This window comes from Elephas maximus, chromosome 26 (assembly GCF_024166365.1).
Source record: "Elephas maximus indicus isolate mEleMax1 chromosome 26, mEleMax1 primary haplotype, whole genome shotgun sequence".
NCBI lineage: Eukaryota > Metazoa > Chordata > Mammalia > Proboscidea > Elephantidae > Elephas > Elephas maximus.
Genome location: NC_064844.1, coordinates 23,321,744 through 23,339,206, shown reverse-complemented (window position 1 = coordinate 23,339,206; position 17,463 = coordinate 23,321,744). Strand labels below are relative to the sequence as shown.

General features: G+C 41.5%; 1 protein-coding gene across 2 annotated transcripts in view; it reads right to left on the bottom strand.

Moving 5' to 3' along the window:
• Window positions 1-1,150: 1,150 nt before the first annotated feature.
• SLC8A1 (solute carrier family 8 member A1) overlaps window positions 1,151-17,463 on the bottom strand; it is a 362,231-nt gene continuing 345,918 nt past the window's right edge. For both annotated transcript variants that reach the window (XM_049870495.1, XM_049870496.1), the window contains one exon: window positions 1,151-4,137. In XM_049870495.1, the coding sequence (XP_049726452.1) occupies window positions 3,761-4,137 (377 nt within the window). In that variant the 3' untranslated portion in view covers window positions 1,151-3,760. The remainder of the gene's footprint in view (window positions 4,138-17,463) is intronic.

Sequence of the window (17,463 nt, the reverse complement as noted above, 5' to 3'; positions counted from 1 at the left end):
ATTAAGAGCTAAATCCACGGATATGAACGTAGACTTGCAAATAAGTACACAAGCCTTAGAGGCCACTTCTCCCTCCCACTCCCACAAATATTAATTCCACTATGGTGTCAACTCTTCCTACACTGTTTTAACGGTGGGATATATGAAGTCAATAATATGCAATAAAACAGTCAGAAATTATTAATGGGAGGCAGGAGTTCTGCCGGGAATCAAGAGAAATACAGTGTATGATACTAAAAAAGTCATTTACTTAACTTTCCCTTGGGAAGCAAGTAGTTACACACTTCCGATGATCAGTTCTATTGGGACTGACCGATCTGATCTAACGTTCTGCATCATAAAAAGTGGTCTGACATGTAACTGTTTATGGGTTCATGTTCTTGGATGCAGGAAGGATGTAGGTAGAGCAGTACTGAAAGATGTAAAAATCAATTTGTGGGATGGAGGAGTGTCTCAGTGCTAGATAGGATAGACACATATTCTGACATGTATTCAGTGTTCTCTTGGAACATTAAAAACGAAATATTGCACGACCAAAGGGTTGCCATTTGTAAGAGTTTGAATACTGGCTGTCTATTATTTTTCTTTTGGAGGAAGATAGCAATTGCCCAAGAATACCTTTGTGGTCTTTATTTCTTCAAAACATGAAAACCAAAACTGAAGTAGATGACAAGGAGCAGAGAGGAAACATTCCAAACAGAATATGCTGTATCACTAGTGGTTAAGTCAGAAACAATTAGAAACTTTATTTGTCTGTGTCATTAATGTGTACCATTTATAAGGAACAGCACAATTAGTGCACTTTTCCCCCTAAAGCTGTGCACAATACACACAAAATGAAATAATCGAACAAATAAAATGAAATAATTTTACACAACTCTAATCATTAATAACAACCCTGAACAACCAGCATCATATTTTCCCTATAGCATGACAATTTTAAAAGCAAACAAGCCAAAAAGCTTTGAAATTGAAATTGACCAACAGCAAGAATTTCTTAAAAGACCTCTGTGAAAATATCCTACGGGATTATGGACATTCCAAATATGGCTAAACATGAGTGCAAAATCCTTCTAAAGTTTAAACAACTTTTATTCCTTGACTATATTTGCTTGGTGTTTCTAGCCTAGCTTCCCATTAGGTAAATCTCAAAAAAAAAAAAAAAAAAAAAAAAGGATGGGCTAGAAGGTGGCCCCAAAGGAGTTAGGCCACCAGTGTTAGACCATGGCAGGTCAGGTATGGGTGTTGGGCAGAGATGAGGAGTTACAAAGGTGGGGAGGGGCACAGCAAAGTACTGTTGCCCAACAAAGATAAAACCTGGGACTAAGTGAGCCCGCTCACTGATCTGTTCTTGGTTTAAAATGGGCAAGATTGACCCAGGATAAATTTTGTTCTCTTCTAAACCTATGCTTTAGGCTCTCTTAGTTAAAGAATCCCAATATTCGAGACATTTGGACAATTGAATTTATATAATTTCAATGTGTTTATGTTAAAAGAGTTTCCTAATTGTGTTTTTTCTTGTAAGATGAAGCGGTTTCCATACGGCCATGTTAACATTTACTTATGGAAATAGCAGTCACAATAACTCTAAACCCTTTGAGGGCAGGTATATGGACTGTCTGGTTTCTAGTTAAGTCCCCAAGAGGTGGCATAGTACCTGGCACTTGTGTGGATAACAAGCATTTAAGGGTTTTATCTATTCAATTATTGAATGTTTATTAATTGAATAACGACTATGATAACTGGGAGGAAGAAGAGAAGGTTAAGTTTCAACAGCTTTCATTTCTTAAGTGTCTTTAAATCAAAACAAAGGGCTAGGGGAGTTTCTGGCCTGGGGCTCCCAGTAGGCAGAGAAGCCATTGAGAGGTGGCCAAAGTCATCCCCATTTGTCCTCATTGATGGACTCACTACTTTGAAACTCTGAGTTATTATGCTTTGGTATTCTGAAATAGAAAGAGCCATTCCTTTTCTATTTAAGGGTTTAAAACCTCCCAGTGCAATGCTCCTGGGAGGCAGGAATCTTCTTACCTAATTGCTGCTCTGTAGTCATATGTAGAGGAGACACACTGCAAGGCCCATGGGTCACCCTGACTTCTTTCCTACTGAGGAACTGCAGATATAAGCAGAGGGGTCTGCACGGTGAAAAAAACAGGGCTCAAAATAGCCTTTTACATAAAAAAATAAAATGAACAAACCAGCACTATCTACCATCTGTGCCAGACAGAGCAGATGTGAAATAAATACTTTGGGGGAAGCGGTGCCGTGGAATGGAGGCTCTCAAAGCCCAGGCACGTCTAACTCATCCACTTCTCTATAACGCCTTTCTCCTTGGCCTTCCTGAATTGCCGGTGACTGTTAGAGGCCTCTGATGTGTTCCATATGGCTAATTTTCCATGAAGATACTCTGTAGTTTGCCTGCTGTCCTCTCAGTGACTTTAACTTCCCACATGACAGTTATTGCTTCTTAGAAACGAATGTGCAGATCCATGAATAGAAGCCATTTTCTCCTTTTGTCCTTAGTAATAATGCAACTCAACAACAACACAAAAAGTAACAACTCAGGTGCAAAGAAAACTCACTGATGTCTTCAATGTCCAATCAACGTTGCGGAAGGGGAGAACAGTATATGCTCTACTCTACTATCTACAGATATGCTTTGTTTTGTTTTTCGTCCATGCACTGTGTAACAAGTATCACAACAACATTCCCAAACAGGCACACGAAGGAAGAAGAAGCAAATGTTCAAGTCAGGACTGGAACAGGATTGAAAAGAAAATTGACAGACCATCCCAGGCCACAGCAACATGGGACTGGGACACATATTGATGCGAATGGAAAGGACGATGTGCTCTTTGAACGGGGTTAGACTTCTGGTTTGTGTTGGGGTTGGTGGGGAAGAGTAGGAGGGTTGGGAAAGGAGATCTAAGAGGGGCTTCCGGGCTGGATCCCCAGAGTAAGGGCCTTGCTAATCACAGCCCAGAGCTAAAAAAGTAAGAAATAAAGGATTTTGCATGTTCCTGGGAATCTAGGCACGTGATCCCTGTACCTGTTGAACAAGAGTCTCAGGTACCATATCTTTAAACTTCAGACTGTATCTAGAACCATCCCTTTTCCTGGCTCCATCTGAGCTCCTGTGCTGCTTCCTGGAGGCAGATTCACCTCTGCTCCAATTCCAGAGATAAGCATGAAATTTGGTAATATAGTAAAGACATGCTTTTTCCTTCTTCCAAGCCCAGATCCTTTCTTAACCCCAAATCATTTTTTTTTAAGTTGGGGGAGGAGAGGGGAATCTTAATGATTTACATTTTTTTTTTTTTGCCAAAAACCCATTTGCATTTGGATTGGTCGTCACCTCCCACAAAGAGAAGCAGAAACCCTGACCCTCCCCACAAAACAAAACAAAATAAAACAAAACAAAAGCCAAATACCAACCACCTCCTTAACCCCACCAAAAATAAAAGCAAGAACTAGAGAACAATCAAAGCCTGAACGTTTGGTCAACCTGGAGACAGTACAACCCTTCTAGGCGGAGCTGCAAAGATGGCCCTGCCTCCGTGCCTTGTTCAACATGAGGACGACCCTGGGACTGGGAGGTGATGGTTTCTTACTTTGGCCCTAGCACAGAGTATGCTCTTGAAGCTGGATTCCATCAGTAGGTAAGTGAATATGACAAATGTCAGTTTCCTCTGTCCGTTATACATAAGTCTTTATGTATATATATGTATATATATATATAAATTTACTATAGCTGATTGTTCCTTCAGAAGCCTTTTATGTGGCAGTAGGCCTCCAGGGAGGAGAAGAAAATGTACAAGAGCCACAGGAGCACAAAGAGGCAGGATGTGAGGAGCTTGGCAGTCCGGGGCCCACCCAGCTCACCTCCGATTTCTGGCCTCCGCCGATACAGCAGCACCCCCACATTGATGAAAGCAAAAATGGTGAAGAGAGTGACAGAGAAAGCTAGTGTGCCAGGGGACACTTTGAACTGTTCCCCATTGGCTGCGTGGTAGATGGCAGCGATGGACCAGGCCACGCCGATTCCCAGGAAGACATTCACCGCGTTGCTGCCAGTGACGTTACCTATGGATGCATCTGCATACTGGTCCTGGGTGGCTGCCACTTTGCTTGCGAACGTGTCTGCAGAGGAAGAAGAAAGAGGCAATGACTCTCAGTTAACCCTCTAAAGGCATCTGTGGAGTGCTGGAAGCTTCAGCTGTCTACTCTAGAATCAAACCCAGGGTAAACCTAGTGACCAGGGGTGGGTTTGGATGTTCCTTTGAGTCCAAGTCATGTGATCAAAAGAACAGGATCTAGCCATGGGGAGTCAAGAGTTAGGCACTGGTTGTGTTACTGACTGATTGCGCGATCTTGGCCAAGTTCTCTACCCACAGATAACACAGTTCTTTATAATACGGAACTTTAGGGTAGCCTTTTTCCAAAGAGGGATCACAGACCATCTACATCAGAATTACATGGGGTCCTTGTTGTTGTTGTTGTTAGCCCCTGACTCAAGGGGGCCCCACGCACAGTGGAACTAAATACATCTCAGCGATATGCAAGCTTCCACTGACAGCTACACATGAGGTGCGTTGCCTGGGAATGGGTCTCCTGCATGGAAGGTGAGAATTCCACTACTGAACCACCAATGCCATGGCGTGAGTGCTTCTTATAGGTAAACATTATAAGGCTCTACCTAGCCTTGCTGAGTCATAACCACTGGGCCCCGGGAAAGTATTTTAACAAACCCCCAAAGGATTCTTAGGCGAAGTTTGAGGACAGCTGCTGGCAAGTATTATTAAAAGATACTGTATCATCAACTCTAGTTATATAGGTGAGAAAGTTAAGGTGTCAGGAGATAGTTTACAAAGATTCAAGATCACAGCAATAGTGAAATTGAAAAGAATTGAGCTGTAACGATAGCTGCCATTTGCCTAAAGCCTTACGAACAGGTAAGTAGATCTATCTACATCCCTGTGTTTGATGTTGACAACAATTCTGTGAGGTGAAGGAACTTTATGGGTGAAGAAACTGGGCTTAGAGATAAGAAGTAATGGGTGCAATACTGCACAACTAGGAAAGCCACGTTAAGATTTGAGCTCAGGTCTCCTGCCTTCGAGGCAAATGTTTGTTCACTGTGCCATCTGACTTTGCACTGTGCCATGAGGACCAAGGATAATCCTCAAAGCTCTATGGGCACTAATAATCCTGAATGGATCTTTTTCTGAAGATAGGAAAGGCATGGCCCACTACAGGGGTTGGATAAGAGTGCCTTACAATTCTTGTTAGTAGAACCCAGGGGTTTAGCCCACATTTCCAACACAGGGTTTTAAATCCTGCCTCCACCACTGACTGTGTGATCCTGGACAGATGATTTAACTTCTCCGAGCCTCAGTTTCCTAATCTGTGAAAGATTTTAAGGATACCCACTTCCGAGTGCTGTGGTAAGTTGAAATATTATAGGTAAAATGCTTGTCATGCTTCCTGGCACAAAATTGGAGCTTCCCTTTGTAGTGCTTTAGAAAGGCCATGTAAATCGAACAGGATTGATCGGTTTGAATGTTCCGGTCAGAGCTGAAATAGCTCCCTTTACTAAGGATGTAAACAAGACTGGCGAGATACTCAATTTCTTGTCCATATCATTGCCTAGTTGCTGATACCAAAGTCCTTTCAGCTAGCTTTGAAAAATACCTTGCATGGTAGATTTATAGCAGGTGCTAGTAACTGCCAAATTGAATTCACATCTGCAAAGTCAGGTACAACAGGAGTTAGAGTACTACATGGTGTCGTGTCATCTGCTCTGGTCCTTCTGAAGTCCCTGGCATGCTCTGAACCTGGACTAGTTTCTCCCCTCTGTCACCAGCCTGCTGCTAACATCCTTCCTCTGTAATCTCCAATGGGGACAATACATAAAGCATGCAAATTCACACCAGCCTGTAGATGCTCCCACTTTAAAATGGATAAGGAGGTAATTTAGGCCTCTCAGAGGCTACACCATCTGCAGGATCACATTCTTTCTGAAAGGGAGTGATCACCCCTGGGAGCCCGTTTCATGAATTCTGATCTCTGTCTGTAAAGGAAAGCAGGTTTTAATTACCGTTCTATAATTACAGAAACTAAGGCAAACACTGCTTCCTCCATGCCAGGCCCCATGCTGCCCATGTTATGCTGTATACTCTCGTTCAGGCCTCTCACTAGCCTTCTGTAGTACCTATTATCAACTCTTTTCTACAATCTGGGCAACTGTGACATTGTGAGGATATTAAACCTCTTGCACAGGATCTTGGCTAGCAGAACAGGATTTTTAAACCAGTCTGTTTGATTTCAGAGCTTGGTCCACACCACACCACATCCCAAGAAGGCAAGAGCCTTCCTTTCCTCTTAGTCCATTTCAGGTTACTTTGTTCCTTTCACTTGGAGACTTTGAAAAAGGTTCTTACTGCAGCTCTTTCCCATTATCAGTGAGAGAAAAGACTGAAGAAGGTATTTGCCCCGTCTTTCTTCCAAGAGACTGCTGGGTGAACTCAAGTCACCGACCTTTTGGTTAGCAGCCAGCTGTTTGCACCACCCAGGGACTGCAAAGAAGGTATAGGCAGTTTGTTAATCCCCCCTTTCCTTGCACATTCATGTTCACACATTATAGGCCAGTCAGGACTATCACAGAGGCTGGCAACTAAAACCAAAGCAAGACAAATCTAACGGTCTCTTGTACTTCATTATTAAAAGTTATTAGGAGTTGCTGCGGCAGCAGTCTCAAAAAAAAGAAGTCATTTTGTTTTTCTTTTTCAACAACCAGCAGCTGAGCAAGGAAAGTAACGACACAAGAGTCCAAGGCAGGAGAAAGCAGCTTACAGTCCAGCTGCCACGGAAGAACACCTGAGACGTTATTCTGAGCTGAAATGGCTGCTGGCACCAGCTGGTGGTAAACAGATGGGGCAGCCCTGGGAGGGGGAGTGCTCCCCCCTATGCTGTGGAGACAGGTGACCTGGCGCTAGTCCACAGTACGCACTTGCTTATCTGCCCTGGCACGTGGCGAATGGCACACTGGACTGCTGAGTGCCCATTTCCACTCAGAAACCGTGGGCACCTCTGCTGCTGCCCATGAAGGGAGGGAGGTGGAAAGTCAACGAGTCCTGGCCTCAGGAGACCCTGAAAACCCAAACCAGTCCTTTGGTCCTGAAGGCAGGACACACTTAGGTCTGCAGCAATTTCCTCTCCCCCAAGCCATTTTCAATAACCTTTTAATGTATTACTTGAAAACTCTTACTTGGAATAATCAGATGCTTCTCTCTGGACTCCCTGAAAATTAACAGCCAAAGGGCTACCTTGCCATGTAAATAAAACATGCTTTGAGCCCCTTTGAGTCTCACAGGTTGTATTTACCTGGGCTATGCACTAGGTCTTTTGTATCTTTTCAATTCAAAAGCTACATTAAAAAAAAAAAAAAAAGACACATATGCGAATCCAAACCATTAACCTTAGTTCCAACAGAGACAACTCTGTTTTCCAAATGAAGTGTGATGGATTCTCTCCAAATTATCTTCTACCATTGCTCTGCTGCTGAGTGCAGACAAGAACACATCACTTACCGTATGTCAGGCACTGGCAAGGCTATCCTGGAACATGAAACCATACCCTGCGTATTGTAGAACAGGGCAAATGCCATTCAAATACCACTTTCCAAAGTGAAATTCAGGAAATAATTATTGCCTTGGTCTCATGGGGGCATCATCATATTCAGAGCTTGGCCCATTAAACACATAAAAATCACGTTTCCAATGTGATTGGCAAAGTTTAAGGCATGTTCACAATAACACATATGTGTTTTCCTACACATATACCCCAGGCCAGGTTTCTAACAGAAACTTTCACTTTTACCTCACCCCTTAAATTCTAATAAATTTTTGTCATACAGTCTTAGATGTTTGGTTCTGCCTCCTTGGTCCCTATGGCTGTACATCAGTAACAGGGAAGATTTGTTTGGGAGGCAGAATGACTGGAATTAAACCACACGTTAGAGTCAGGACATAATTGTTCTCTGCAGATCTGCCTCAAGCTCACTGGTTATGACTTTGGCCAAGTCACCTGGTCAATATGCAAAAACAGGCTATCAGCCTCTCCTTTTCTCCAGAAATCATTTTTTTGCCTGAATTTCCCAAATCTTATAATTACACGTAGACTAAGCCTTAAACATCTCATCTGTCAAAAGGGTAGTTCTCACAGCTCTGCAGGTCAGATATAGGATTTGTGTATCATCTGGAGCCAGGATTTCATCCCAGGTGATTTATCTTATTCCTGACTCTTAGAGTGCTTTGGGAGCCAGTTGTTAGGCTCACAAGTGACTTGTGCACAGGACTGACACTGACAGTGACTAACTGGAGCCAGACCTGCTGTCCCACAGCACCTGGGAAGTACTGACAATGAAAGACAGCTCCAGTATGCACAGCTTCGCGGGGTGATAGTGGGAGAAGCCTTATTAAGGAGGCATTCTTGGCTCTTCTAAATAACTGTATGTTCTTGGGCAAGTCACTTCACTTTTTTGGGTTCCATTTTCCTCAACTAAAAAGAAGGATTTAGACTAGAATATATCTAAGACTCTCTCTAGCCTGACTATCTGGGAGGTACACAGAATACATCAAAAAACCAAATCCACGTATGTGACTTGGGTGTCATTTTCTGTGTAGGAGTTTGTACTTAATTGTGCTCATGTGGAACTTGTACCTAGACCAAGAGGCAGTCGTTTGAGCAGAACAAGGGGTTACTGTGTGGTTTAAAGTCATGAAAGATGTGCGTCAGGCTTGTATCCTTTCATCATACTTATCCAGCCTGTATCCTGAGCAAATAATCCAAGAAGCTGGGATGGGGTATCAGGATTGGAGGCAGGCTCATTAACAACTCATCATGCAGATGAAAGTGAAGAGGACTTGCAGCACTTACCGATGAAGATCAAAGACCACAGCCTTCAGTATGGATTACACCTCAACATCAAGAAAACAAAAATCCTCACAACTGGACCAATAAGCAACATCAGGACTTCATCTCATATACTTTGGACATACTATCAAGACAGACAGAAGTACAATCAGAATGCTCCTTAGAAGCAAGGATGGCGAGACTGCGGCTGACATCATACTTGCCAGAGTACAGGGTCAGCGGAAAAGAGAAAGACCCTCAACGAGGTAGATTGACGCAGTGGCTGCAACAATGAGCTCAAGCACAAGGACCAGGCAGTGTTTCATTCTGTTGTGTATAGGGTCGCTATGAGTCAGAACTGACTCGATGGCACCTAACAACAACAACCATCAAGAGGAATCAGTCCCTGGAGAAGGACGTCATGCTTAGTAAAGCAGAGGATCACTGAAAAAGAGGAAGACCCTCAACAAGATGGATTGACACAGTGGCTGCAACAATGGACTCAAACACAGCAATGATTGTGAGGATGGTGCAAGGCTGGGCAGTGTTTCGTTCCGTTTCACATGGTGTCACCATGAGTTGGAACCGACTCGAGGGCACCTAACAAAAACAACAACAGGAGTTTTTACATGGCCACCTTTCCTCATAAGAATGAACTAACTATAGTAATGATCTCATTTTAAAGAATATCTGACCTTAATGAAATATTAAAAGATCCTAAGAAAAAAGATCTCAAGATCTGAAGATATTGCCATTGATGAAACTGTGGCAATATTTATGGCATTAAACCACACAGCTCAAAGTTATTTACATCTTAAGAACTGATGAGAAATGTTGGCAAATCCTATACTTCAAATCAGTTGGTATACTTCAAATCAGTTTGTATACTTCAAATCACTTTGTAGGAGTGAAACCATGGTATAAATGATGGCAGAGTCGACTAATTTTCAAAGGCTATGTCTAATGTTAATAACGTTTGCACACCACTGGTATCAGAAATACCTAGAGAACTTTGTTAAAAAGTGAATATTCGGGGTCCAACTCTAGACACATACAATAGAGTCTCTGAGAAAGGGTGGAAGGAGTCTGCATTTTAACAAGTGTCTTAGGTCACTCTAATTTACATCAAGCAGCTCGAAGGCATGGAGATAGGACTGTTGCATGTAGTGTCCATGTTTCAGGGCCTTTCTGGGAAGAATGGAGGGGTCAGTTTCAGGGAACCAGCTAAATGGGGAAGAGTAAAGTGCTCTTGATTTTTCTTACAAACTGATGTCCTCAGATACAGTCTTTTTGCTCATAAAACTTGGGTGGGTTTGGTGGAGGGGCTGGTGCTTTTTAATGTTATCTTTCTACAGCTCTCAAGTTACACTACACATTTTTTTTTAACCCCTGTTCTAGCAAGCCTACCCTCAAAGGCCAAGGGAGAGGGGCAATTTACCTAAGTTAGCTGACTCCTGATTCTTTCACTCACTAAGTCAGAAGCCTGCCAACTTCATAGGGTTTTGCAGGAGATGAGTTAATATGAACAGCACTAAGAATATGGTCCGATGAGTATACAATCTTACTAAGTATTTCTGTAATACAACCAAGCTTGATCCCAAGAGAATCCATAGTGGTAAGAAATTTTATTTATGTTAATGATTTTCAACGTTTGGGGAGTTGTAACACCCTTTAAAGACTTATTTTACGATCCTATTCATTTAAAGTATGCCAAGGTGGAGTCTCTGGGTGGTGCAAACGGTTAACATGCTCTGCTGCTAAGTGAAATGTTGGCAGTTCGAGTCCACCCAGAGGCACCTTGGAAGAAGTGCCTGATCATCTGCTCCTAAAAGGTCACAGTCACAAAAGCCCTGTGGAGCACAGTTCTACTTTGACACACATGGGTCACCATGAGCCAACGTTAACTCGACAGCAACTGGCTATTCCTTTAAAAACATGACAGAACGTAAAATTACTCTTAAAGATCAAAGAGATTCTTACTTACTTGATTTTGAAAATTTTATAGAACTTAAGCTCCCAAAAGATATTAGAGATCTTTTGGTTTCAGGACCTAGTATTTCTAGTGGCTGTAAATCAGGAGTCATTGCTTAAAACAAGGCATATATCCCTGTCTCTCTATTCTGTCCTCCCTTCTGTGTGCTCTTAGAATTCCGACACAAATACTGCTTATTTAAGTGCCAATCCTTCTGTTGTCACTGAGAACCTTAAACAAGGTTTTGTCTTAATGTTGCTGTTAGGTGCTGTCGAGTCAGCTCCAACTCATGGTGCCCCTAGGGACAAGAGAATGACATCCTGCCTGGTTCTGGGCCATCCTCACAATCGTTGATATGTTTGAGCCTGTTTTTGCAGTTACTATGTCAATCCATCTGGTTGAGGCTCTTCCTTATTTTCGATGACCCTCTCCCTTACCAAGCATGATATCTTTCTCCAGGGACTGGTCCCTCCTGATAGCATGTCCAAAGTATGTGACAGGAAGTCCTGCCATCCTCCCTTCTAAGTAGCATTTGGGCTCTACTTCTTCCAAGACAGATTTATTTGTTCTTCTGGCACTCCACGGTATATTCAATATTCTTCATCAACGCCATAATTCAAAGGCATCAATTCTTCTTCGGTTTGTCTTAGTAGTGATATTTTGCTATCTATTTACCCATGAAAATACAGAAACCACACTCCCTCACTCACATACACACATTCGCTTCCCTGCTGCCGTGATAATAGCCGTTATTCAGCTTCCAGCTGAAGCTCAAAAGATCAGGGAAGTACAGATGTTAGAATGATTAATGACCAGTTAGGAGAAGAAGCATAAAAACAGAAAAAGGGGAAACCATTTAAGCCAAACAAAACTTCAGCCCCAGAAAGTTGTCCCTGGAGGGGATGAAAAAGAAACAGAGACAGTGATGTGGCCTATTTTTGGAAGAGAAGAAAACAGAGGTGAGAAAAAGCTTAAGAGGACCCGCGTGGGCAGGGTTAGAACACCTGCTGCTAGACATTTTTATCCCCAGCTGCAAATCAGAATTACCAGGGAAACTCTTGAAAAACACCAACTTCCTGGCCCCACCCTGAGTTTCTGCTTAATGCTCTGGGATGTGGCCTGAGCATCAGTATTTTTTAAAGCTCCTCAGGCAGGTTGAGATCCACTAATTAACCACTCAGAGCCTTAGTTTTTTCAGCTATGTAATGAGGAAAACAGCACCTTCTCTGGATTAACCGGGGCAGCGCGTGCAGTGGCTCTGACAGGTAGATCAACAAAAAGCGGTCATTTTTGTTACCAAATAGCAAATTAATATTTTTCATTTTGTTAACTTGAATATTTGTACTTTGCAGGGGGACCCCCAGGGCTTATTTTTCCTATTATATATTTGAAATCCTGCTACATTTTAAGTTGAAAGAAAAAGATTAATTCTAATTAAAATGGAAAAATAATAGGGATTTATTTTTCAGGGAGCACATGGCAGAGAAGAGAATTAGCACAAACCAACAATGTTATTTGATCTGTTTTCCAAACTGTAAATTGATACGTCATTAAAGGAAAACGTCCACACTCTACTCTTAAAACACACAAAGAGTGGGATTATTTTTCAGAGCACTGTTCACAGACATGCAAGAGAGGATCTAAGGTTCCTTTCTTTGTTTAGACCTTCTAGTTTCACGAGGTTTGCCAACATTCCTGGTTCAAATTCTTGACTGATATCAATAAGAACATTTTGAGTTTTCAAAGAACTCTAGGGATTTATCTGAGATGGGGATTATTCTATTCAATTACCTGGTCACTCACTCCCCGCAACTTCAGCCCAGAAAAGAAGCGCAAACAATCTAGCTGCAGTACTGTGGCCATGGTGTCTCTTGAGACCTGGGATTAACATGGGTCTGGAGTTTGCCAAATGATGTGCACTCGCTGCTCGGGCAGGGCTTGGAATCTTCCTTTGAGAATCCTGCTTCTTCCAAAAATGAAAAAGCTTCATACAAATTAGAGTGCTGGAAGTTCCAATCTGTGCCTAATCAGGTTAAGTTGCACAAGGTTGACTGACTTGAGGGAAGTTTCCTGGTTCTGGTCAAACCTGGTGAAAAGAAACTGGGTGGGCTCTGCAGTTTCCGGCTGGTTCACATTAATTAATGGTCCTGATTGTCACGGAGATACTAATAAGTAAGCTGAAGTTAACGTGAGTGGCTAATTTGGCTATCAGGGTCTTTGTTACCCTGTGGGTAACCTCTGTTGTTACTGAAGAATGCCTGTCCTCCTAACTGTGGCTGTCCAGTGTATCCCATTACAGTACTAAAGTGTCTACACTTTGGAGTAAGACCTGGTTCTAGTCCCATTTGCCCGTGCTGGGCTCTCTGATACTTCATCTGTAAAATATGAAATCTAAATGTACCCATTTTGTATAGCTGGTATGATGATTGAAATAAACCAGCAGAAGTAGTAGGTACTCAATAAATGTTACCTATTATTATCATTATTCAGAATTCTTTGGTCCTGTGATAACAAAGGATATGTTGATGGTATTGGAATTTTTTGTTAAAGTTTCCTCCAGCTAGGTGAGTGAGGGTCCATAAGCCTTATACAGGGTTATGTGAGAATGTCCTTAATGCCCAGATATGGTGGTGGGGATAAAGATGACAAAATGGTTAACATTTATTCAGGCTTACTACGCTATATATGGATTCTCATTAATCTACAAAACAACTCTATGGAGTAGGTGCTGTAATTATACCCATTTTGTAGATGGGAACACTGAAGTCCAGAGTATAAGCAATTTTCCCAAAGTCATATAGCCAGTAAGAGGTGAATTTAGGATCCGGACAAAAAAAATGTGTTTCTAGCTATAATCAATGTTATTTATCATAAGTCCATGGGGTGTTAACAGCGGTCTTGCAAACAAGTCCATGGGGGTGTGGACAGGACTCAGTAACTGACACATTTTACATCCAAAAATGGACAAAGGATTCAAAGAAAATATTTAGAAGCTTCATCATGTTCAACTCTGACTTGACCTACATGATGCTAAAAAAGCTGATCATTTGGATGAAAATGAGTAAAAAACTATTCTACCTAGAAGCATCGGTCTGACTCTTTTAGCAAAATATTATAATGGTGTGGATTAGAAACAGATTAAGAGGCTCAGCTGGGTCAGTGTTTTCATGAAAGACACTTCATTCTTTTAAATCAATAAAAGAAGTCACTGACTGATGAAAAAAAAATTTTTTTTTTTTAACTTAAGTTTCTGGCTTCCCCTGGCATTACATTTACACCGTCTTCTGTAAAAGTGGGTTTGAATAACTCTACTTTTAAAATAACATCAAATTTTTGCTATTTTCCATTTTAAGCTGTGATTCTGTTACTTTTATAATAAACATTTATTTTAATAATACGAAGCCCATGAAGGCAAAAAATTAGGGAAGATTTAGTCAAACAACCTTCTGTTAGTCATGAAAAGGGAAAAAGGAAGGGCGGATTTGGGGTTAAAACAAATAGCTGGATTGGCACTTGTTCTAAGCCTGCTGCTTTGTCACTGTGTACATGCAACTGAAACTTACTTCTTGTCTAGACAACAGTCTAGGTCTGCCCCCTAAACAAAACCTAGTCCTCCAACTCGATTCCTTTTCCTTTCCAGTAATCTCCCTCTTTCTCTTCACCCTCCTTGCTTTTGAAGCCTGGCTCTTTCTTCAGAGTTTTGTTCTATTTCTGGAACATCCATCTCCTGTATGAATCTTTGCAAATCCTCTTCATTCCTCTTCTCAAGTCCTACTTTAGAGTTGGTAAAGCCAGAGGTATCTAAGTCTCCCTAAAGATAGAGATAGCTAAGAAGGATGTAGTAGAAAAACTGTACTATAACTTGGATAAGAAATTAAGATATTAGAAACCATCGCTCTCCTCTCCGGGTAGCCGTCATGGGTTATGGAGGATCTTTCCCCTTGGCTGGACTATCATGGTGTGATTCTAAATCTATGGAGCAAGATGTTACAGTGAAGACCCCCAACATGTATCTTTGTCTTACAGGTATTTACTGAGTTATTTGCTCTACACATGCATTCTCTTTTTGAAGGAGTTCCTTTGTACATTATAAGTTCAGGAAAACATGACTGCCATTGTTGTTGTTGGGTGCTGTTGATTTAATTCTGACTCATGATAACCCCATGTGATAAAGTAGAGCTGCCCCATGGGGTTTTCTAGGCTGAACACCATTAAAAGCGGGCAAATGGAGGCAACTCTTCAAGGAGAAAAAATCACTTCATCCAGCCTCAGCCCAGCACTGGAGGACGCATGGCCTAACCCACAGGTGGAAGAAACACGACAGGTGAGATTTGAGGGGTTTTGAGAAGTTCTGATAATCTCTGTTCCTACCTTGCCATGAATTGGAATTCCTATGGGTTAGTCATATGGTATAAAAAGGCATATGTGTCCAAGGCAATTACGAGCCCAAGAGACAGAAACGGCCACATGAACCAGAAACTACATCATCCTGAGACCAAAGAACCAGATGGTGCCCCATAACTGATGACTGCCCTGACAAGGAACACAACAAAAGGCATAAGTGTCTACCCAAAAGCCTTAAAAATCAAAAAACTATTTGGCCTAGCAATTCTACTTCTAGGGATTTATCTTAGAAATAATTTTACAGGTGTAAATTATACCTACGGGAACAGTTATTGCAGAGTTTTTATATCATACAAAAATTAGAAACAATTGAATTGTCCATCATTTTTGATAAAATAAATTACAACTTCATATAACATAATATTACGCAGCTGTTAAAATGAATGTAAAGATACAGCATCTAACGACAACTAAAAATACTCATGACACACTGCTAAATGAGAAACCAGGTTACTTAACCATGTCTAGTAGTATGAGTCCAGAAAAAAAGTGTGGGTAAATGCATAATATATATTTGTATACACATTTTTATGCAAATTATTTGAATGTCCTAGGATTTTAAATTTTGAAAGATAAACACAAGAGTGCAAATGGGTCGTGGGATGACATGCTCTCTTTTTCATTGCTTGCTTCTTCATATTTCCTATTTTTTATGACTCATGTAATTAAAATATTAATATATTACTCTGCCATAAAGAGAAGTGAAGTCCCGATACATGCGGCAACATCGATGAACCTTGACATTATGCTGAATGAAATAAGACAATCACAAAGGACAAATTCAGTATGATTTCATCAATACGAAACACTTAAAACAGGCAAATGTAGAGAGAGCAGAGTTTGACAGTGGTCACCAGGGGCAGGAGGGAAGGGGAAACTGGGAAATCTTTGTCTAGCTAGTGTTAAGTGTTTGTTCGTGGGGATGGAAAATAGGGCAATGGATATTGGTGATGGTTACACAACATGATTGATACAATTGGTTTCATCGAATTGCACAGTGACAAATGCTGAATTAGCAAGTGTGTTAACTGTATTTTTTACAACAATAGAAAAAGACTAATAAATTCACATTTTAACAAATAAAACCAACAAAACCAAACCCGTTGCTGTTGAGCCAACTCTGACTCATAGTGATCCTATAGGACAGAGTAGAACTGCCCCATAGAGTTTGCAAGGAGCACCTGTTGGATTCGAACTGCCAACCTTTTGGTTAAGAGCTATAGCACTTAACCACTATACCACCAGTGTTTCCATTTTAACAAACAGTCTCATCTAAATAAGAGAGTCTCTCTTAGAAGGCAGAGAGGGTAGAATTTCAGCCTTTATACTAGTGCTTCCAGGTGCGTCAACATTCATGGCTAGATGGATGCTTACGTGGAGATGAGCCTTGTGGCGCTACATACAGAGCAGGTATGTTTCAAAGGGTATGGGTGAGGACCATGGGGAAATGGAAGAGATGAAGAAGAGACATCAGGGGCTGGCCTGGAGTCCTGGGGCAGAAAGGTATCCAAGACAGGCACCAAAGTGGAACAGAATTCTAAGAAGGAAATTTACCTGCTTATAGTTTGCCTGGGACCAGCTGTGAAGGGAGGACGTGTCTGAGTCTTGGTTATATTCTAACCACTCCCATCAAGCCATAATGGACTGTCGAGCAGGGCCAACACCCTTTCGATTAATATTGTATGTTGTGCGACAGCTACGTTATATTTTATTTACTAACAGTATGTTTTATTTACTCTAACCCACAAAACTGCGTTGTATATTTGCTTAACCTGACAAATAATTTTTTTAAGATGTGTGCCTTTGAGATGTCTGGGAAGAGAATGTAATACCCAAGTCTTTCATCATTTGTACTTGGGCTCTTGCTAGATGTGTAATTTGTAATGCAAAGACCAGAAAACCAGGTTAGAGTTCTACTCAGGCTGCTCTGAATATGCAACGAGTCAGCACTCTGATGTAAAATTTTCTCAGTGTCTATTCTAGGCACCTAGCATAGTTCTAGGCTTATAAACCCAAAAAACCAAACCCACAGCCATCAAGTTGATTCTGACTCATAGTGTCCTTATGGGACACAGTAGAACTGCTCCATGGAGTCCAAGGCTGTAAATCTTTACGGAAACAGGCTGCCACATCTTTCTCCCCTGGAATGGCTGGTGGGTTCGAACTGCTGACCTTTC